Source organism: Eptatretus burgeri, chromosome 11, assembly GCF_056783735.1.
Source record: "Eptatretus burgeri isolate ZD-2024b chromosome 11, Ebu_testis_v1, whole genome shotgun sequence".
Taxonomy (NCBI): Eukaryota; Metazoa; Chordata; class Myxini; order Myxiniformes; family Myxinidae; genus Eptatretus; species Eptatretus burgeri.
In genome coordinates, this window is record NC_140971.1 from 86,368,358 (window position 1) to 86,392,609 (window position 24,252).

The 24,252-nt window shown below is 53.1% G+C and overlaps 1 protein-coding gene across 4 annotated transcripts in view; it reads right to left on the minus strand.

The window, feature by feature from the left end:
• Positions 1-4,401: 4,401 nt before the first annotated feature.
• Positions 4,402-24,252, minus strand: part of LOC147017558 (interleukin-11 receptor subunit alpha-like) — a 65,104-nt gene continuing 45,253 nt past the window's right edge. For all 4 annotated transcript variants that reach the window (XM_085847254.1, XM_085847256.1, XM_085847253.1 and 1 more), the window contains 4 exons: positions 6,932-7,083; positions 6,003-6,159; positions 5,261-5,360; positions 4,402-4,657 (listed from right to left, as the gene is read on the minus strand). In XM_085847254.1, the coding sequence (XP_085703380.1) occupies positions 4,612-4,657; positions 5,261-5,360; positions 6,003-6,159; positions 6,932-7,083 (455 nt within the window). In that variant the 3' untranslated portion in view covers positions 4,402-4,611. The remainder of the gene's footprint in view (positions 4,658-5,260; positions 5,361-6,002; positions 6,160-6,931; positions 7,084-24,252) is intronic.

Below are 24,252 nucleotides of genomic sequence, written 5' to 3' on the forward strand. Positions count from 1 at the left end.
TAAAAACCTCCTCTGTTGCTCTTGCACATCCCCAACTGCTTGCTCTCTGGGCCCAACCTTCGCAGTCACAGGTGGAGAAGGTAGAGAAGGTTTCTGACAACCATCGACTCTTGACTCTGCGACTGGACCAGACCGCATCAGCTCACGTGTCCTAAAAACCTCCTCTGTTGCTCTTGCACATCCCCTCCCTGCCCTTTACAACCGATTATTTGCGCTGGGTCATCTTCCATCTGTTTGGAATTCTGCCAACATCACTGCACGACATACAAAGGTGCAAAAACGGATCCCCTTAACTGCAGCCCTCTCACCTTGCTTCCAATCATCAGCAAGGTCTCAGAATCCATCATTTCAGTTGATATGAAATCCTTCCTTTTCTCGAATGGCCTCATCTCAGATAGTGAATTCTCAAAATCTTTGGGATCTCTCACGACGAAGCTGAGTGTCGAGGCTTGTTGGTTTTACATTGCAGCCATTCTTGGTGGCCTTTCTGTATTCTACCGCCTCCTTTTTGGTCTTGCACCCACTAACCCCTCTTGGCTCTTTCACTTCCAGGTTTATGCAGGGCACAGCATTGTCTGCCACTATCTCTCTTCTTGTTAAAGTCCAAAAAAATTCTGATTCACTGCTCACTTCCACTCATTTGTTCCCCTCTTTTCTCTCACCAATTGAACCAATTTCCCCAGACTGTTCAATCCCATTCTTCCCTCCATGGCTTCGAAACGGTTGTCCCCCCTGACCCCCCAATCCATACTCATGATCTTCTCCACCCCAAATGATCCCATTCCTATAAGCACTCCCTTCTTCATGTTTATTGTGATTTCCCCCATCTCCCTCACCTCTTTTTGTTTGTTAGTTGTCGGTTGGTTTTATTTTTTTCCCGTTTCATCCCCACCTTCCCCTTCCTGCTTTGCTTCATTAACTTCTCCACCGAAAGTGGCCAGAGGTGATGCATTCACCCCTGTTTGTCTGTCTTTCTGTCTCTGAACAAAATATCCCCAAATGTTATGGATGGATTCGGATGAAACTTGGTGGACTGGTCGGGTGTGTGACCAGGATTAGTTGATCAGATTTTGGTGAAGATCCGGATCCCGATTCTGGAATTGAATTAAGTGATTCTTCACAACTGAGAAGTGGCCAAAAACGAATAGACTGTTTAACACGATATTTCAAAACATTATGAACAGATTATGGCAAAACTTGGTGGATGAGTTGGGTATGTGACAACAACAAGCCGGTTTTATTTTTGGTTAAGGTCTGGATGCGGATCTGGTCTATCCGTGGGATACAAAACATAAACTGTTCAGCCTGGCAGAGGTATGCGCTCTACCGCGTGCCCTTCCAGTTCATTTTGTGTGCAGGTTGTCCATGCCCTTGTGTCCTTCTCCTCTCCCCTTGATCTCACTCTCACTTCTATTCTGCTGTTGGTGTTTCCCCCTTGTAATTTTGTTCCCTTCCATTCTGCTCCAGCTCTTCCAGGAGCCTTTATCATGCACGTATATAAAAATGTTATTTTTTTGCCTTTTTAGGGATTTGGACATGTGCCCCTCTCCCCCCACCACCAAATAAAAACGGGGGTCCAGACCCCCACGACCCCCATAAATCCACCTATGCTTAGCTGGGTATCTCAATAATAATTATGTTTAGCTAGGCTACCTTTCCCCAAGTAACAGGGACAGGTGAAATGTGTTGTGTGTGTTTGGCCGGTTCTATCCCCGATGTGATTCTCCACTTTCTTGAAATCCCCCTCCTCCTCAATCAACCCAAATCACTCTGGCCCTTTCCCTCTCAAACCTCTCCTTCCACACACCTTCCTAAAAACTCCTCTCTTCAATAATCCATTTCAATCCTTTTTCCTGTCCCTCTTAAACCTCTCCTACCCTGCACCTTTCCACAGTGCAACCCATGCACACAATGCAACACGCCTTACTGTACACACATTACATTACAAAACACCCTCAATCAAAGCCATTTACAAGGCAGCTCCTGCACTGGATGTGTAACCTACAACATGCCACCAGGACCAACCTTCCGAACAGCAATGGGGGATGTTGCATGTGAGCGCAAGGGGCATGACCAACCCTCCAAACAGCTGTGGGATGTGCAAACCAATGAGGAAGCGACACGCAGGGGTCAGAGTGCTGCCGTGACCCTTGCCCCCACCCCCCCCACCACAAAGCCATGCCTTGCTCAGGGCCAAGAAAAGACGGAGTGCACCAGAGATCACAACCGACTTGCACCCAGGAGAACCGAGAAGAGAACAACTGCCTGCCTGCCTGTTTGGTGCGAGAGTCAGAACAAGACAAGTTCCTCTGGACTGAGACTCCAAGAAAGAGCAATGGCTGAATGGCCTGAATACTGACTTACACGATCTTTCCTTTCTCTTTATAGCTTCTAATTCGTCTGCTTGAGATGCACAAAAGAGCTCGCGAAGAGTCATAAAGAGCTATCAACAATTACCCTCTTGACCCGTCTGGTCGAGGGACTGACACGTATATCACATCTTTCCTCTCGCACTAACACTCCATATGTAACACTTTTCACAACACACTACACACACCAACCTCATTCCCTCCCTTCCCTCCACTTTGGGACCAACTTGAGCTCGCCGGCTCGCGTCGGGTGAGCAAGAGGCCCACTCTACACCCCAAAATTTCTCTCTTACTCTCTAATTTCCCCGGATTGATTGTGGTGAGTCTGTCTTCTTCTTCTTCTTCCTTCGGCTGCTCCCGTTAGGGGTCGCCACAGCGAATCATCCGCATGATCCGCATAGTGATTTGGCACATGTTTTACGCCGGATGCCCTTCCTGACGCAACCCTGTTCGCCTCTTACGACACAGGGATAATGTGAAGAAGAAGAAGACTAAAATAAAAATGGGACAAAAATAAAAGTTTGGGGACGCTGTCCTGTAATTCGCAATTATACCGAGGGAGGGCACTGAGAGACGCGTGGGCATCTTCCGGGTCAGATCGTGCGAAGTTGAGTCTTTGACTTTGATTGAGTTTATTTTGTGTTTTATTTGCATATGCAGTTGTTCAAGTGATTTACCATGGCTTCACAGGCCTGGTGTTTGCTTAGCGGCTAGGGCGGCTTGCTTAGGATCCGAGGGTCCTGAGTTTGAGCCCTGTTGCCTGCTGAATTAACACCAGGTGGGGTTGACTCAGCCTATCGTCCTTCTGAAGTCAGCAAAATGAGTACCAGTGTACTGGAAGAGGGGCACAGCATCAGCGGCAGAGCCGCGCTTCCACGAAATGATAGCGACTCGGCAGCCAAGTTGCCACATTCAACAACAGAACAGAACAGAACCATGGCTTCTACAGATGGTGGTGCAAAGAGAAAGCATGTGAATCTGAGAGTGACGCCGCAATTGGAGCTTATTGCAAAGTTCGACTCTGGTGTATCGGTTACCTGCGTGTGTGATGAATATGGTGTGAAGAAGCAAACGGTGTCTGATATTTGTAGAAGTAAGGACAAGCTCTAACAATTTTCATTAACGTTTGTTGTGGATAGCTCTAAAAGTGGTTCGACAGTGGTGCGAGGAAGCACATTAAGGTAGCACAAGGCCTTCACCTCGTCGCATACCTCTTGTGGTTCTTGACCCGGACTCTGAAGGTGCTGATTTAAGGCAGCATTCACCTCCTCAGCCTCTTAGCTCCGACTCAGAATAACGAGTCCCCACTATCGATCATGGCACAAATTGTGAGTACAGTAAAATACTGTATATACTTAGTTCATGCTTGCTTTCTTCTGTTTTCTTTCTTATTTGAGTGTTTTTATTACATTCATGTACTGTATACTTGTTTGATAATGTCCGTTATGCACTGTAGGGCATTTTTTTTACTATTAAAAAAGAAACAAACATTCGATGCCTCTAATCTCTATAAACTGTTTCCAACCTTATTGATGATATGTTTCCCCATTGGTTAGACATAGCATACATAGTAAATAGACAGGAAGTTGTATCCCATTGATTCGCTGCACTAGTATAGCCAACGTCCCACCTTCGGTTTAGTTCAGCCATACGGAAAAAAAAAATGGATAAAGGTGGGTAGTCGAGAGCATGGTTCCCCATCTGGGATAACTAAATCACCGGGAAGGTAACGCGAGAGTTGTGCGTGGGGACGCTACCAGATTTAGTTTCCTCAGACAGTGTTCGTGGTTGTTCAGGTCGATTCCCTCGTGAGCCCTGCGTCACCCAGAACCTGTAACAATACAGTAAAATAATTCCTCGTCCTCCGGGTAAAAGGAAGAAAGGTAGACCCAAGGGTACCTTCAACAACACCCTCTCAACAGCAGTAGAATACATCACACGTATGATGGAAGACCTCATGGAAAGACTGTGGCCTTGATATGAGCAGAATGGCGTCGTCTTGTTGTGTACTGTATAACTACATGGGAAGATGTAGAGAGACAGGTATTTAATTAAATCCGGCGGGTAGACTGATACATGCCAGCCAGTGATCAAAACCAGAAGGACAATACAAATCAGGACGCGCTTCATCTACGGACAAAAACTGTATTGGTACATGTCGAGGTTGTACATCACTGTATGCACTGTGCTGGTATGTTAATTCAATTCTGATAGCCTTTGATGAGAATTTTCACTGAGATCCTCAGGCTGAGCATTTTCTGGTGGGTGGACTGTATTCATGTCGCAACCTGCAAAGAAAAGTCACGTGTACACACGCACGCACACACACGCACGCACACACGTTAGACTCGGAAAGGGATGAAAAGCACATCATCATACTAGTATTAGTAGAACTACTACTATCCCCAATTTTTTTCCTCTATATATATATATATATATATATATATATATATATATATATTTTGTGTGTGTGGGGTTGGCCAGGGAATATATTTGGCTCGAGTGCAGTAGCACAAACTATTATTCAACCAACGGTGGCAGGAATTTGTAATTTGTTCAGGATGCTGGAAATAACTTGCCCACTTTTCATTAAAGATCCTTCAGGTCATCAACGCCACCAGTGCTGGGAAGATGCCCCCGCACATCCCCCAATTAGCTTAACGTCCATCCGAGGGACGGCACACATATAGATTCCTCACCCTGCGTGCAAAAACAACCAGGGTGACAGTTTATAGCTCGGTCGAGATTCGAACCCTGCGGCGATAGACAGTTCAGAGTGGAGTGTGTTAACCTCTAGGTTATCATGGTAGCCCAGTGAGTCTGACCAGTAATGATTATGAAATTATCCTGAAAATGAAAGTTTCACAAAGAGTAAAATGTAGCAATTTTACCATTTATGCCAGACTGCCAGTAGTGCCAGTAGTGCGAGTATTGAAACCAAAGTGACAATCATGGCGATCAGAATCGCTATCCAAGGAGTCGTTCCTCCAGCTGTGTGTGGAAACAAAACACAAGAGTGACTTTAATCCTTTCAAATGGCAATCATTTTTCATCGACGCAGCATTCTGTGTTTGATGTGTGATCACCAAATCACGAACGTCGCCTTTAACCCAAATATGTACAATGTGAACCGTCAAATGCCCTTTGACCTTTTCATGTCAAGTCAATGCCTTGAATTATTTATTTCATTAACTTAGGTTTAAACGACATTAGCAAATCCATTTCAAGGAAACTTCATGTTCTCCAATCTCCTTTTGGAATCCACTGAGGACTGTTCTTGGACCGGCAAAGCCAGAATCCAGTGGGAAATGATGGCATACACTTGTTTAGACAGCCGGCTTAGAGAGTCCTCGAAATAGTCCCGCGTGTGATTTTGGGTCCGATTCCCAAAAGGATTGAAGTTCCGACCACAACTACCGTTCTCGATCACTCTCAGCAGAGGAACTTGCATCACAGAGCAGACCGTCATTCGTTGATGACAATAAGTCGGCTGTCTCGTCTACATGCAGTTATCACAAGAATGGGTCTTAATACCAAAACCCTGGAGAGAGACCATACTTTCTTCGCGTGCCAAGTGTAGTAATGGCCACCTTCTCTCAATGAGACACATACTACATGATGATTTTGATGCACCTGCAGTTGTTAAGTTGTCTGGACATGAGTGCTTGTAAGTCACACTGGTCCAGTTGTTCAAGATCTGGTGATCGATGCCCACAGCAGCCACCTGCACAACATACTTAAGACCAGGGCGCACATCCATGATGTTGAAGAAAGTATCTTTTGTCTTGTACTGACAACATGGGAAAGAGGAAAATATTATGCAGTGTATTTGGATGATGGACACATGTGAGCAAAGTAGTATGACAATGTACAGAAGAAGGTGAGATGACGTGTGAATGAATGATCTGATTACGTTTCTATTTACTAAGAGGAGTTCACGAGTTTGCGGTAGAGTGTGAAGGTGCCCACGTATTGCGTGCTTCACGGGTGGTGCTATGTGGTGGGCAAATATGAAAAAATACTGCCCTTATCACCTTCATCAGGACTTTACAATTTCAGCGCAAGACTTGTTTCAAGTGATTATGACTGGGCCATCGGTTTACAACTCGCGCAGAGCACTTTGTGTTACACTCAATTACTTGTGAGAGGCATTCCAAACACAAGGGATACACCAACATTGTAGGTATGCACAGGAATAGTTCAAACACTGCAAGCCCAAAGGAAAGCTTGTCATCATGTAGTATTCTACAGGTTCATTCCTCGTTCACATCAAATGCAAAACTTGTGATGAAAGCTTTTTTGGGGGGGGGATAGTGTGCAACCCTCAAATTTGCTCCATGGTCTGATCCATGGGAGTGAGGGCTGGCAGGATGGCCAAGAGGAACCCGAACCCGACCCGACCCTCAGGATGGCGACCCGACCAGGATTATAGCCGAGTCATTGCTTCGGCAGCACCAATGCTCTACATGGAGTATGGCACATGATGATGATGATGATGATGATGATGATGATGATGATGATGATGATGAAATGTGAGTGGAGCAAGGAGTAGCCATTTTTACCTCTATCCACTCAATATGTTCATCCTGTCTGCATCTCAGTCTGTAGATCGGCGGATGAGGACACGTCTGAGGAACATCCCACTGAACTTTCAAGCCATTTCTCTTCCCCACGAGAGGAGACGCAGTGATGTGGATTTGACATCTGGGTAATGCTGCAGAATGACAATGTACAGAAGAAGGTGAGATGATGCGTTTTTATATATTTATATTGTTGAGGATTTCGCGCCCGCCGGCGTGCGAACGGCCACGTCACTCGAATCGCGGCACGTCGCCCACCGGACGGACAATCCAGTCGTGACCCTCTCGGACTAACGCCGGGAACCAGTCACGGGTGGACCTTTCGGTCTCACCGCGATCGAGCCAATCAGCCCCCGCGTGGGATAGGGTTGCTCGCCAAATTCGACCTACCTAAGTACCCACGCGGAGGGTAGACCGGGCGATCGCACCTCGCCGCAGGTCGACTTCGGACACGGGCCACTTAAGCGACCCGTTCCGTACTATCAGAATAACCGAGCGGTGTTATCGTCGACCTCGACGGTTCGATTAATTATCGGGCGTACTCAGCCCACTACCAACCCTTTACGTGAAGCAAGATGAGGGTTCAATGGGGGAAAAGACGAAGCGAAGCGGGAGAACAGTTCAACAATAAAGCACATTTATTCGCGGCACACGGGAAGCACACAAATACAATTCCACCAAATGCACACAAAAAAAAGAAAACACTTCCATTTACACAAAAAGCAAATATAAAAGTGAAAACACAGTGCAGAGCTAATACCGACTACCGAGCACACGGCAACACTTATACAATTCTACTTCACAGACGGCGCCGACAACACATACCCAAAACCAAGGAAAAGAAATACCTCAAGAATGAGGCGGGCCTGAGGCCGAGACCGGGTCGCGCCTACCCGTCTGGTGATGAGACGCGGAGCGGCGATGGCCCCGCAACCCGCGGGCCTCGTGGACGGTGTCCAGTAGGGGGTGGGAACGGGGCCCCCTTGGTCGCACTATCTCAGCGCGGGGGGAAACAGGAGGGGGTTGCTGATGCTCGGGGTATAGAGGATCTTTATTATCCCTGGTGTGCGTCTCCACCTCGGCCAGGTCGCGCTGCCGGCCTCCCTCGGGCGTGCAGCTCCTGGCACCGACGCGAGCACCCCCTCGTCCGGCTCTCTTCAGCTTCTCCAGCCACTGCAGGCTTCGGGCTCCAGACTTCCACACTCGTCCCCTCCGTTCCGACTCCTTCTCATTCTCGTTCTCCTTCTTCTGCTGACTGACGAACACCGTCCTTTTATCCCCCCGTAACTTCGCCTTTGACCCCCTCCCTTTGACCTTTCACCTCGCTCCCCATTGGCCCGAGAAAAAGTGGGCGTGAAGGCTTTTTGATCCACAAATTTGCATATATCGATTGTTCTGGAGGCGGGGCCAAATCGCCCCTCGCTCACCGATTGGACGGCAAAAAGTGGGCGTGTGTCGTTTTTGAAGCACAAAATCCGTGATTTTGTACACGCTGTTCAACGTGCGCCCTGCACGAGTCCAACACCGGTACCCACAGCGGGGCAAGAACGGTGGCGATGCTACGGTTGCGAGGTGTGACGTGAAGGTCGTGGCGGTTGTGGTGAAGCGGTGGTTGTGGTCGGTGGTTGATGTTGTGGTTGTGATGGTAATCATGGCGGTTGGTCCAAAATAAAGATAGTAAAAGAAAAACGGCTATCCTGAAGAGTCGCAGCACGTATAAATGACATGTATTCCCACTAGACAACGGGTTTGGGCCTAACTACACATGCACTTACCGAGATACCTCACCTAAGGGACCTGAATGGTGGTTTGCGAATCTGGTAACCACAACACTACCCCCTTCCCTTTTTACAGACTCGTCCCGAGTCGTCAAATTTTCGTGTGCCATCATGTGTAGTTTTCCCCTAGTACATTTTACCTACGGATCCCTGAGTGCGACATTCATGGTATTCGTGTCCCCAAAATAAATAACCTGAGGGCTGCGTAACTACCTAAACAAACTCACTCACACGGACGACTTAAATAAAATTGCCGGCGCTAGGACAGACATGCCGGGGGCGCACTCATATGTACAGTACATCTTAACCTTAACTTACAAATTTTACACTAAACCATGGCCCAGGATCATTGAACTCTGCAAAAGAAAAGCAGTTAGCAGGGAGCCAGGCTGCCCACATGCAGTCTCTGACTCAAACAATGCAGGTGACAGGGAACGTGGCTGGCTGCTCACACGCAGTCCAAGGCCTTCCCTTTTGAACTGAACGCAGTGAACCACAACGGTGCATGGGCTGCACAACGCAGTCTCCGTGCCAGCTCAAGTGGCACACGCAATGAGCACAACGAATGAATGGATGAATGGATGGACGCAAAACACGGTGCACGGGCTGCCACTGCAGGCCCGTGTTGTAGCTGCCAACAGGGCAGTTCTCGCAGCTTGCAAACTGTTGCCTTGATCCTGGCGCACATGGCAATGAACAGGGGGGGGGCAAAGCAAAAATTGAACGGGGCTGGTGAACGTGGGCAGTGGGCATGGCATGGCAAAGGTGAGCAGGCAAACACAGCCCTCCGAAGAAGGCCGCTGCAGGCAAACACAGCCCGCAGAAGAAGGCCGCTGCAGGCAAACACAGCCCGCAGAAGAAGGCCGCTGCAGGCAAACACAGCCGGCAGACGAACTGGCCGGCACAGGCCTCGAAGAAAAACAGCCAGCAGATGAACTGGCCGGCACAGGCCTTGCAGCACACAGCTGCCGATGAAGTTGGCCGGCCTCCGCTTTGAAGCAAAACACGGCCAGCTGATGAAGTTGGCCAGCCTTTGCCGTTCAGTGGAGGTTGGTGGAGGGAGTGCGGTGGTGCTGGCCACTCGGAAGGCGGGCTCGGACCTACCTCCCTGTCTCCCTCCCACCTATCGCCTTTGCCTGTCACTGTACATACCCACTCCCTTAATTTGTCAAACCCCAATTTAGCCCCAACTTAATTTTTTTCTGTTGTTTTTATTTTTACTTCCCCACTATAAATCGTCCCCTAACCCCCTTTATCGTCTTTGTTCGGCTAACCTATTCTGTCACCTAGCCTACTCCCAACCCCTACGTTCCCTTCCCAGAGGGGAACAAGGGAGAGCTAACGTCCTGTGTCGAGGCCCAACGAAGCCTCAGAATGGCCTCCCCAGAGTTCGGCGATCTAACCCAAAGTGGGTCCAGCGGCCCACAACGACAGCGAGGGGATGGATGGTGCGGAGGGGTACATCTCCTAATCTACCCTAACCATTTAACTGTTAAACTACCCCGGGGCTTTCAACAAGCGCCTCTCGCTTAAACTATTGGTTCTAACAACCCAGATTCCCGTCGCCTGTGTTGGTGTCCTTACAATTTCGGGCCTCGCCCCCCAATTTTCTCTCCGTGCCCTCACACGGTCTCCTGGCTGGGACACGTGGCTCCCTTTGGCAGGCACGACCCTCTGCCGAATCTCCCGCTATGGCACCCCCGGGCACTACACTGCCTCCGAGCCTACCAGCTCCCTAACACCGGGGAGTGCCCCCCATGGCACCTCCCCTGAAACGCACACGTGGCAGGCTGGCTTCCCGGGCCCCTTTCCGAGGGTCACCCATGCCCACAACACTGCCCACGCGGCTAATGGCGCCCCGGGCCTCCGCACCAAGCAGACGCACCCGTGCCCACTACTCTATCCCGGCCCCCCATGGGCCCATGGCCTACCGCGGCCGACTAGCCTGGTGCCCGGGGTACCCACTCAGCGATACTCACCTTTCGCAGCCACGCTCCCAAGCCCGTCAACAGGGCTCCTGCACCCCTCCAAATGGGTTTCGAGCCTACACTCCCACCAACAACAAAACGACCTCCATTTTTCAATTTGACTAACCCAGCTAACTCACTTTACTCTGACCCCGGGGTCCCTTGGGCGGGAGTCACTCCTCCCCCCAATCACTCATCGCACCATGCATTCCCCATTCACTCCACACACACAGACCCGCTGGCCTCACTCACTCAACATGTACACGTACTCTCCTCGCAACCCACAACTCTTCAACACACACACCGCTGAACTCTGCCATCCTCCTAACTACCTCCCCTAACTAACTCGTGCTCCCACGTCGTCCCTTATACTAGTAGCACGTTCCTTTTAACCTACGTAGCTAAGCTACGTCCCCACTACACATTCACCAGTCTGTCTCTGTCTCCTAACTCAAAAATTCATTTTATTTCCCAACCTAAATCTGGCTACAATCCCCCTAACTAATCCATTCCACGGACTCCATGAGGACTTACCCCTGCCCCATGAAGTCGGTCTAACTAAGCTAACCCTTCCCCCTAACTAGTTTCCATCCTGTGCCCAGATAAGGGGGTCTTTCACCCTTTGCCCAGGAATCCTGTGCACCCGAAAGTGAGGCTTGTTTTTTTTTTTTTTTTTTCCATGCGCAGCACCTGCGCGGCAACTCGCGCACTTTGCACCTGCCCGTGACGTCATGCAGCTGCACGTGTTCCTCGTCCCTCCTTGGACGGCACCATCCGGCAGAGATACCCCTCCTGCCGGATTCCAACCCCACGTGCAGCCATGGCGTCACCGTGTGCATAAAAAAAACACAAGCCCCACGTCCCGAGGGGTTCCCCACGCGAACACATGTGCTTTGCCCGTTGGAGCTTAACACACACGATCGCGTGGAGAACCCGTCCGGTCCAAATCCATTTACCTGCCTAACTTTGTCCGTCCGCGGGATCGGCAAATCCACCGCGTGCGTTTCCGGACCGGGACTTCACTCTCGCAAGCGAGCACGTGGTGGTCTCGTGCGTTGCACAGCACGAACCGCGTGTTCACTGCTGGGTGAACCCGGCACGGTCCCCGAAACAACTACAGCCGCTACTCGGCTTTCTTTCTTTACATGTAGCCGTCGTCGCCTCCATTCCACACACGCATACCTGCGGTTACGACGCACACAGTCCACTCCATCACATTCACACGGGGAGACGCGGCTGCGTGCTCCCGCATGCCGACCGACATCTCCCTCACATACCGCTCTCTCACACACACGGTCTCCCTGGCACACAGCGACCTTGCACACGGCCGTTCACTCACGCGTGCGGGGGCACTCACCCGCGGTGCCTCACTCGCACTCCGTGCCTCATCCACACACGCGGGGGCACTCACCCGCGGTACCTCACTCATACACACGGCGACACTCACACACGCGGTCTCTTCCACACACGGTGCCTCACCCACACACGCGGGGGCACTAACCCGCGGTGTCTCATCCATACTCCGTGCCTCACTCACACATACGGGGGCACTCACCCGCGGTGCTTCACCCACACTGGCCGTTTCATCCACACACACGGCCTCACTCACACACGGTGCCTCATTCATACAGGCCGTTTCACTCACACCCACGGCCTCTACCACACACGGTTCCTCATCCACACACGGCGTGCTGGGAAGCACACACTCCGGCACCATCGCCACCATACCACTCACACACGGGGTCGCTTCCACACACGGTGCCGCACTCACACCTTGCACCACACACACAGGGACAACCACACTGGGGATTCGTGTCCCCACAAGGGTCTCCAGGGCCTCTACACCCCCCAAGCTCTCCAAGCACCCGTCCACAGCACTCGTCCCCTCAACCTCGCAAAGCACGACCGAACCCACCTGGTCGTGACTCACCTCAAGGGGCATACTCCCTCCCCTCGTTCCTGGAGGAGGCCATCCAGGTGCTCGCACTGGGTCTCTACCCAGTCCGCCAGCTCACCCCCATTATCCTCCACTACCTCTGTGTGTGTGTGTGCGTCACTTACCCCGTCTTCCTCGTGTAGTCTTTCCTCTATTTTTTCTATCTCCCGTGTCTCTGCCAACTCTTCACCCTTTACCTCCCTTGTCTCCACTATTATTTCCTTTGTCACGGCCTTCATGCCCGCCTGCAGGCATCGGCCCATGTTCTGCGTCTCACCCCGGAACTTTTTCATTTCTTCCTTCATGTTTGCTTCCATTCCGTTTATTTTTGTATCCATCTTTTCGTTTATTTGTTGTGTATTCGCATCCATCTTCGTTGTCATTGCCGCCAGCATGGCGCATAGCTGGGCTATGTCGGGTGCGCTTGAGTGAGCCGTTTCGGCAGGGGTTGGGGAAGGGTCTTGGTGGAGAGGGGGGGGAGGTGTCATACACCGCGGCCGCTGCCGCACCCACCTCGGGCCCTGGGTTCAGTTGGGCGAGTCCGTGTTCCTGCACAATCAACATTTCCTGCACGGGGATTCCATCCTGGACCATGGATTCTACATTACTACACATATACATTTCTAATACCCCCGGCTCCCGCTCGCCTTGAGACGCCATCTTGCTTCTCGTGAAGGGTTAATTTGCTCGCTCGTAATTTGGAGGGAATCGGGGGTCGCTTCTCTCACCCCTGGACCGATTCCCGTGAATTTAGCCGGAGACAGGAGAGCCCGTTTTCCTGTTCTCCGATACCAGTGCCGAGAGGAGGGCGATGAATTTGTATCCCACTCCTGACACCAGTGTTGCGGATTTCGCGCCCGCCGGCGTGCGAACGGCCACGTCACTCGAATCGCGGCACGTCGCCCACCGGACGGACAATCCAGTCGTGACCCTCTCGGACTAACGCCGGGAACCAGTCACGGGTGGACCTTTCGGTCTCACCGCGATCGAGCCAATCAGCCCCCGCGTGGGATAGGGTTGCTCGCCAAATTCGACCTACCTAAGTACCCACGCGGAGGGTAGACCGGGCGATCGCACCTCGCCGCAGGTCGACTTCGGACACGGGCCACTTAAGCGACCCGTTCCGTACTATCAGAATAACCGAGCGGTGTTATCGTCGACCTCGACGGTTCGATTAATTATCGGGCGTACTCAGCCCACTACCAACCCTTTACGTGAAGCAAGATGAGGGTTCAATGGGGGAAAAGACGAAGCGAAGCGGGAGAACAGTTCAACAATAAAGCACATTTATTCGCGGCACACGGGAAGCACACAAATACAATTCCACCAAATGCACACAAAAAAAAGAAAACACACTTCCATTTACACAAAAAGCAAATATAAAAGTGAAAACACAGTGCAGAGCTAATACCGACTACCGAGCACACGGCAACACTTATACAATTCTACTTCACAGACGGCGCCGACAACACATACCCAAAACCAAGGAAAAGAAATACCTCAAGAATGAGGCGGGCCTGAGGCCGAGACCGGGTCGCGCCTACCCGTCTGGTGATGAGACGCGGAGCGGCGATGGCCCCGCAACCCGCGGGCCTCGTGGACGGTGTCCAGTAGGGGGTGGGAACGGGGCCCCCTTGGTCGCACTATCCAGGCGCGGGGGGAAACAGGAGGGGGTTGCTGATGCTCGGGGTATAGAGGATCTTTATTATCCCTGGTGTGCGTCTCCACCTCGGCCAGGTCGCGCTGCCGGCCTCCCTCGGGCGTGCAGCTCCTGGCACCGACGCGAGCACCCCCTCGTCCGGCTCTCTTCAGCTTCTCCAGCCACTGCAGGCTTCGGGCTCCAGACTTCCACACTCGTCCCCTCCGTTCCGACTCCTTCTCATTCTCGTTCTCCTTCTTCTGCTGACTGACGAACACCGTCCTTTTATCCCCCCGTAACTTCGCCTTTGACCCCCTCCCTTTGACCTTTCACCTCGCTCCCCATTGGCCCGAGAAAAAGTGGGCGTGAAGGCTTTTTGATCCACAAATTTGCATATATCGATTGTTCTGGAGGCGGGGCCAAATCGCCCCTCGCTCACCGATTGGACGGCAAAAAGTGGGCGTGTGTCGTTTTTGAAGCACAAAATCCGTGATTTTGTACACGCTGTTCAACGTGCGCCCTGCACGAGTCCAACACCGGTACCCACAGCGGGGCAAGAACGGTGGCGATGCTACGGTTGCGAGGTGTGACGTGAAGGTCGTGGCGGTTGTGGTGAAGCGGTGGTTGTGGTCGGTGGTTGATGTTGTGGTTGTGATGGTAATCATGGCGGTTGGTCCAAAATAAAGATAGTAAAAGAAAAACGGCTATCCTGAAGAGTCGCAGCACGTATAAATGACATGTATTCCCACTAGACAACGGGTTTGGGCCTAACTACACATGCACTTACCGAGATACCTCACCTAAGGGACCTGAATGGTGGTTTGCGAATCTGGTAACCACAACACTACCCCCTTCCCTTTTTACAGACTCGTCCCGAGTCGTCAAATTTTCGTGTGCCATCATGTGTAGTTTTCCCCTAGTACATTTTACCTACGGATCCCTGAGTGCGACATTCATGGTATTCGTGTCCCCAAAATAAATAACCTGAGGGCTGCGTAACTACCTAAACAAACTCACTCACACGGACGACTTAAATAAAATTGCCGGCGCTAGGACAGACATGCCGGGGGCGCACTCATATGTACAGTACATCTTAACCTTAACTTACAAATTTTACACTAAACCATGGCCCAGGATCATTGAACTCTGCAAAAGAAAAGCAGTTAGCAGGGAGCCAGGCTGCCCACATGCAGTCTCTGACTCAAACAATGCAGGTGACAGGGAACGTGGCTGGCTGCTCACACGCAGTCCAAGGCCTTCCCTTTTGAACTGAACGCAGTGAACCACAACGGTGCATGGGCTGCACAACGCAGTCTCCGTGCCAGCTCAAGTGGCACACGCAATGAGCACAACGAATGAATGGATGAATGGATGGACGCAAAACACGGTGCACGGGCTGCCACTGCAGGCCCGTGTTGTAGCTGCCAACAGGGCAGTTCTCGCAGCTTGCAAACTGTTGCCTTGATCCTGGCGCACATGGCAATGAACAGGGGGGGGGCAAAGCAAAAATTGAACGGGGCTGGTGAACGTGGGCAGTGGGCATGGCATGGCAAAGGTGAGCAGGCAAACACAGCCCTCCGAAGAAGGCCGCTGCAGGCAAACACAGCCCGCAGAAGAAGGCCGCTGCAGGCAAACACAGCCCGCAGAAGAAGGCCGCTGCAGGCAAACACAGCCGGCAGACGAACTGGCCGGCACAGGCCTCGAAGAAAAACAGCCAGCAGATGAACTGGCCGGCACAGGCCTTGCAGCACACAGCTGCCGATGAAGTTGGCCGGCCTCCGCTTTGAAGCAAAACACGGCCAGCTGATGAAGTTGGCCAGCCTTTGCCGTTCAGTGGAGGTTGGTGGAGGGAGTGCGGTGGTGCTGGCCACTCGGAAGGCGGGCTCGGACCTACCTCCCTGTCTCCCTCCCACCTATCGCCTTTGCCTGTCACTGTACATACCCACTCCCTTAATTTGTCAAACCCCAATTTAGCCCCAACTTAATTTTTTTCTGTTGTTTTTATTTTTACTTCCCCACTATAAATCGTCCCCTAACCCCCTTTATCGTCTTTGTTCGGCTAACCTATTCTGTCACCTAGCCTACTCCCAACCCCTACGTTCCCTTCCCAGAGGGGAACAAGGGAGAGCTAACGTCCTGTGTCGAGGCCCAACGAAGCCTCAGAATGGCCTCCCCAGAGTTCGGCGATCTAACCCAAAGTGGGTCCAGCGGCCCACAACGACAGCGAGGGGATGGATGGTGCGGAGGGGTACATCTCCTAATCTACCCTAACCATTTAACTGTTAAACTACCCCGGGGCTTTCAACAAGCGCCTCTCGCTTAAACTATTGGTTCTAACAACCCAGATTCCCGTCGCCTGTGTTGGTGTCCTTACAATTTCGGGCCTCGCCCCCCAATTTTCTCTCCGTGCCCTCACACGGTCTCCTGGCTGGGACACGTGGCTCCCTTTGGCAGGCACGACCCTCTGCCGAATCTCCCGCTATGGCACCCCCGGGCACTACACTGCCTCCGAGCCTACCAGCTCCCTAACACCGGGGAGTGCCCCCCATGGCACCTCCCCTGAAACGCACACGTGGCAGGCTGGCTTCCCGGGCCCCTTTCCGAGGGTCACCCATGCCCACAACACTGCCCACGCGGCTAATGGCGCCCCGGGCCTCCGCACCAAGCAGACGCACCCGTGCCCACTACTCTATCCCGGCCCCCCATGGGCCCATGGCCTACCGCGGCCGACTAGCCTGGTGCCCGGGGTACCCACTCAGCGATACTCACCTTTCGCAGCCACGCTCCCAAGCCCGTCAACAGGGCTCCTGCACCCCTCCAAATGGGTTTCGAGCCTACACTCCCACCAACAACAAAACGACCTCCATTTTTCAATTTGACTAACCCAGCTAACTCACTTTACTCTGACCCCGGGGTCCCTTGGGCGGGAGTCACTCCTCCCCCCAATCACTCATCGCACCATGCATTCCCCATTCACTCCACACACACAGACCCGCTGGCCTCACTCACTCAACATGTACACGTACTCTCCTCGCAACCCACAACTCTTCAACACACACACCACTGAACTCTGCCATCCTCCTAACTACCTCCCCTAACTAACTCGTGCTCCCACGTCGTCCCTTATACTAGTAGCACGTTCCTTTTAACCTACGTAGCTAAGCTACGTCCCCACTACACATTCACCAGTCTGTCTCTGTCTCCTAACTCAAAAATTCATTTTATTTCCCAACCTAAATCTGGCTACAATCCCCCTAACTAATCCATTCCACGGACTCCATGAGGACTTACCCCTGCCCCATGAAGTCGGTCTAACTAAGCTAACCCTTCCCCTAACTAGTTTCCATCCTGTGCCCAGATAAGGGGTCTTTCACCCTTTGCCCAGGAATCCTGTGCACCCGAAAGTGAGGCTTGTTTTTTTTTTTTCCATGCGCAGCACCTGCGCGGCAACTCGCGCACTTTGCACCTGCCCGTGACGTCATGCAGCTGCACGTGTTCCTCGTCCCTCCTTGGACGGCACCATCCGGCAGAGATACCCCTCCTGCCGGATTCCAACCCCACGTGCAGCCATGGCGTCACCGTGTGCATAAAAAAAACACAAGCCCCACGTCCCGAGGGGTTCCCCACGCGAACACATGTGCTTTGCCCGTTGGAGCTTAACACACACGATCGCGTGGAGAACCCGTCCGGTCCAAATCCATTTACCTGCCTAACTTTGTCCGTCCGCGGGATCGGCAAATCCACCGCGTGCGTTTCCGGACCGGGACTTCACTCTCGCAAGCGAGCACGTGGTGGTCTCGTGCGTTGCACAGCACGAACCGCGTGTTCACTGCTGGGTGAACCCGGCACGGTCCCCGAAACAACTACAGCCGCTACTCGGCTTTCTTTCTTTACATGTAGCCGTCGTCGCCTCCATTCCACACACGCATACCTGCGGTTACGACGCACACAGTCCACTCCATCACATTCACACGGGGAGACGCGGCTGCGTGCTCCCGCATGCCGACCGACATCTCCCTCACATACCGCTCTCTCACACACACGGTCTCCCTGGCACACAGCGACCTTGCACACGGCCGTTCACTCACGCGTGCGGGGGCACTCACCCGCGGTGCCTCACTCGCACTCCGTGCCTCATCCACACACGCGGGGGCACTCACCCGCGGTACCTCACTCATACACACGGCGACACTCACACACGCGGTCTCTTCCACACACGGTGCCTCACCCACACACGCGGGGGCACTAACCCGCGGTGTCTCATCCATACTCCGTGCCTCACTCACACATACGGGGCACTCACCCGCGGTGCTTCACCCACACTGGCCGTTTCATCCACACACACGGCCTCACTCACACACGGTGCCTCATTCATACAGGCCGTTTCACTCACACCCACGGCCTCTACCACACACGGTTCCTCATCCACACACGGCGTGCTGGGAAGCACACACTCCGGCACCATCGCCACCATACCACTCACACACGGGGTCGCTTCCACACACGGTGCCGCACTCACACCTTGCACCACACACACAGGGACAACCACACTGGGGATTCGTGTCCCCACAAGGGTCTCCAGGGCCTCTACACCCCCCAAGCTCTCCAAGCACCCGTCCACAGCACTCGTCCCCTCAACCTCGCAAAGCACGACCGAACCCACCTGGTCGTGACTCACCTCAAGGGGGCATACTCCCTCCCCTCGTTCCTGGAGGAGGCCATCCAGGTGCTCGCACTGGGTCTCTACCCAGTCCGCCAGCTCACCCCCATTATCCTCCACTACCTCTGTGTGTGTGTGTGCGTCACTTACCCCGTCTTCCTCGTGTAGTCTTTCCTCTATTTTTTCTATCTCCCGTGTCTCTGCCAACTCTTCACCCTTTACCTCCCTTGTCTCCACTATTATTTCCTTTGTCACGGCCTTCATGCCCGCCTGCAGGCATCGGCCCATGTTCTGCGTCTCACCCCGGAACTTTTTCATTTCTTCCTTCATGTTTGCTTCCATTCCGTTTATTTTTGTATCCATCTTTTCGTTTATTTGTTGTGTATTCGCATCCATCTTCGTTGTCATTGCCGCCAGCATGGCGCATAGCTGGGCTATGTCGGGTGCGCTTGAGTGAGCCGTTTCGGCAGGGGTTGGGGAAGGGTCTTGGTGGAGAGGGGGGGGGGAGGTGTCATACACCGCGGCCGCTGCCGCACCCACCTCGGGCCCTGGGTTCAGTTGGGCGAGTCCGTGTTCCTGCACAATCAACATTTCCTGCACGGGGATTCCATCCTGGACCATGGATTCTACATTACTACACATATACATTTCTAATACCCCCGGCTCCCGCTCGCCTTGAGACGCCATCTTGCTTCTCGTGAAGGGTTAATTTGCTCGCTCGTAATTTGGAGGGAATCGGGGGTCGCTTCTCTCACCCCTGGACCGATTCCCGTGAATTTAGCCGGAGACAGGAGAGCCCGTTTTCCTGTTCTCCGATACCAGTGCCGAGAGGAGGGCGATGAATTTGTATCCCACTCCTGACACCAGTGTTGCGGATTTCGCGCCCGCCGGCGTGCGAACGGCCACGTCACTCGAATCGCGGCACGTCGCCCACCGGACGGACAATCCAGTCGTGACCCTCTCGGACTAACGCCGGGAACCAGTCACGGGTGGACCTTTCGGTCTCACCGCGATCGAGCCAATCAGCCCCCGCGTGGGATAGGGTTGCTCGCCAAATTCGACCTACCTAAGTACCCACGCGGAGGGTAGACCGGGCGATCGCACCTCGCCGCAGGTCGACTTCGGACACGGGCCACTTAAGCGACCCGTTCCGTACTATCAGAATAACCGAGCGGTGTTATCGTCGACCTCGACGGTTCGATTAATTATCGGGCGTACTCAGCCCACTACCAACCCTTTACGTGAAGCAAGATGAGGGTTCAATGGGGGAAAAGACGAAGCGAAGCGGGAGAACAGTTCAACAATAAAGCACATTTATTCGCGGCACACGGGAAGCACACAAATACAATTCCACCAAATGCACACAAAAAAAAGAAAACACACTTCCATTTACACAAAAAGCAAATATAAAAGTGAAAACACAGTGCAGAGCTAATACCGACTACCGAGCACACGGCAACACTTATACAATTCTACTTCACAGACGGCGCCGACAACACATACCCAAAACCAAGGAAAAGAAATACCTCAAGAATGAGGCGGGCCTGAGGCCGAGACCGGGTCGCGCCTACCCGTCTGGTGATGAGACGCGGAGCGGCGATGGCCCCGCAACCCGCGGGCCTCGTGGACGGTGTCCAGTAGGGGGTGGGAACGGGGCCCCCTTGGTCGCACTATCTCAGCGCGGGGGGAAACAGGAGGGGGTTGCTGATGCTCGGGGTATAGAGGATCTTTATTATCCCTGGTGTGCGTCTCCACCTCGGCCAGGTCGCGCTGCCGGCCTCCCTCGGGCGTGCAGCTCCTGGCACCGACGCGAGCACCCCCTCGTCCGGCTCTCTTCAGCTTCTCCAGCCACTGCAGGCTTCGGGCTCCAGACTTCCACACTCGTCCCCTCCGTTCCGACTCCTTCTCATTCTCGTTCTCCTTCTTCTGCTGACTGACGAACACCGTCCTTTTATCCCCCCGTAACTTCGCCTTTGACCCCCTCCCTTTGACCTTTCACCTCGCTCCCCATTGGCCCGAGAAAAAGTGGGCGTGAAGGCTTTTTGATCCACAAATTTGCATATATCGATTGTTCTGGAGGCGGGGCCAAATCGCCCCTCGCTCACCGATTGGACGGCAAAAAGTGGGCGTGTGTACAAAATCCGTGATTTTGTACACGCTGTTCAACGTGCGCCCTGCACGAGTCCAACACCGGTACCCACAGCGGGGCAAGAACGGTGGCGATGCTACGGTTGCGAGGTGTGACGTGAAGGTCGTGGCGGTTGTGGTGAAGCGGTGGTTGTGGTCGGTGGTTGATGTTGTGGTTGTGATGGTAATCATGGCGGTTGGTCCAAAATAAAGATAGTAAAAGAAAAACGGCTATCCTGAAGAGTCGCAGCACGTATAAATGACATGTATTCCCACTAGACAACGGGTTTGGGCCTAACTACACATGCACTTACCGAGATACCTCACCTAAGGGACCTGAATGGTGGTTTGCGAATCTGGTAACCACAACACTACCCCTTCCCTTTTTACAGACTCGTCCCGAGTCGTCAAATTTTCGTGTGCCATCATGTGTAGTTTTCCCCTAGTACATTTTACCTACGGATCCCTGAGTGCGACATTCATGGTATTCGTGTCCCCAAAATAAATAACCTGAGGGCTGCGTAACTACCTAAACAAACTCACTCACACGGACGACTTAAATAAAATTGCCGGCGCTAGGACAGACATGCCGGGGGCGCACTCATATGTACAGTACATCTTAACCTTAACTTACAAATTTTACACTAAACCATGGCCCAGGATCATTGAACTCTGCAAAAGAAAAGCAGTTAGCAGGGAGCCAGGCTGCCCACATGCAGTCTCTGACTCAAACAATGCAGGTGACAGGGAACGTGGCTGGCTGCTCACACGCAGTCCAAGGCCTTCCCTTTTGAACTGAACGCAGTGAACCACAACGGTGCATGGGCTGCACAACGCAGTCTCCGTGCCAGCTCAAGTGGCACACGCAATGAGCACAACGAATGAATGGATGAATGGATGGACGCAAAACACGGTGCACGGGCTGCCACTGCAGGCCCGTGTTGTAGCTGCCAACAGGGCAGTTCTCGCAGCTTGCAAACTGTTGCCTTGATCCTGGCGCACATGGCAATGAACAGGGGGGGGCAAAGCAAAAATTGAACGGGGCTGGTGAACGTGGGCAGTGGGCATGGCATGGCAAAGGTGAGCAGGCAAACACAGCCCTCCGAAGAAGGCCGCTGCAGGCAAACACAGCCCGCAGAAGAAGGCCGCTGCAGGCAAACACAGCCCGCAGAAGAAGGCCGCTGCAGGCAAACACAGCCGGCAGACGAACTGGCCGGCACAGGCCTCGAAGAAAAACAGCCAGCAGATGAACTGGCCGGCACAGGCCTTGCAGCACACAGCTGCCGATGAAGTTGGCCGGCCTCCGCTTTGAAGCAAAACACGGCCAGCTGATGAAGTTGGCCAGCCTTTGCCGTTCAGTGGAGGTTGGTGGAGGGAGTGCGGTGGTGCTGGCCACTCGGAAGGCGGGCTCGGACCTACCTCCCTGTCTCCCTCCCACCTATCGCCTTTGCCTGTCACTGTACATACCCACTCCCTTAATTTGTCAAACCCCAATTTAGCCCCAACTTAATTTTTTTCTGTTGTTTTTATTTTTACTTCCCCACTATAAATCGTCCCCTAACCCCCTTTATCGTCTTTGTTCGGCTAACCTATTCTGTCACCTAGCCTACTCCCAACCCCTACGTTCCCTTCCCAGAGGGGAACAAGGGAGAGCTAACGTCCTGTGTCGAGGCCCAACGAAGCCTCAGAATGGCCTCCCCAGAGTTCGGCGATCTAACCCAAAGTGGGTCCAGCGGCCCACAACGACAGCGAGGGGATGGATGGTGCGGAGGGGTACATCTCCTAATCTACCCTAACCATTTAACTGTTAAACTACCCCGGGGCTTTCAACAAGCGCCTCTCGCTTAAACTATTGGTTCTAACAACCCAGATTCCCGTCGCCTGTGTTGGTGTCCTTACAATTTCGGGCCTCGCCCCCCCAATTTTCTCTCCGTGCCCTCACACGGTCTCCTGGCTGGGACACGTGGCTCCCTTTGGCAGGCACGACCCTCTGCCGAATCTCCCGCTATGGCACCCCGGGCACTACACTGCCTCCGAGCCTACCAGCTCCCTAACACCGGGGAGTGCCCCCCATGGCACCTCCCCTGAAACGCACACGTGGCAGGCTGGCTTCCCGGGCCCCTTTCCGAGGGTCACCCATGCCCACAACACTGCCCACGCGGCTAATGGCGCCCGGGCCTCCGCACCAAGCAGACGCACCCGTGCCCACTACTCTATCCCGGCCCCCATGGGCCCATGGCCTACCGCGGCCGACTAGCCTGGTGCCCGGGGTACCCACTCAGCGATACTCACCTTCGCAGCCACGCTCCCAAGCCCGTCAACAGGGCTCCTGCACCCTCCAAATGGGTTTCGAGCCTACACTCCCACCAACAACAAAACGACCTCCATTTTTCAATTTGACTAACCCAGCTAACTCACTTTACTCTGACCCCGGGGTCCCTTGGGCGGGAGTCACTCCTCCCCCAATCACTCATCGCACCATGCATTCCCCATTCACTCCACACACACAGACCCGCTGGCCTCACTCACTCAACATGTACACGTACTCTCCTCGCAACCCACAACTCTTCAACACACACACCGCTGAACTCTGCCATCCTCCTAACTACCTCCCTAACTAACTCGTGCTCCCACGTCGTCCCTTATACTAGTAGCACGTTCCTTTTATCCTACGTAGCTAAGCTACGTCCCCACTACACATTCACCAGTCTGTCTCTGTCTCCTAACTCAAAAATTGATTTTATTTCCCAACCTAAATCTGGCTACAATCCCCTAACTAATCCATTCCACGGACTCCATGAGGACTTACCCCTGCCCCATGAAGTCGGTCTAACTAAGCTAACCCTTCCCCTAACTAGTTTCCATCCTGTGCCCAGATAAGGGGGTCTTTCACCCTTTGCCCAGGAATCCTGTGCACCCGAAAGTGAGGCTTGTTTTTTTTTTTCCATGCGCAGCACCTGCGCGGCAACTCGCGCACTTTGCACCTGCCCGTGACGTCATGCAGCTGCACGTGTTCCTCGTCCCTCCTTGGACGGCACCATCCGGCAGAGATACCCCTCCTGCCGGATTCCAACCCCACGTGCAGCCATGGCGTCACCGTGTGCATAAAAACACAAGCCCCACGTCCCGAGGGGTTCCCCACGCGAACACATGTGCTTTGCCCGTTGGAGCTTAACACACACGATCGCGTGGAGAA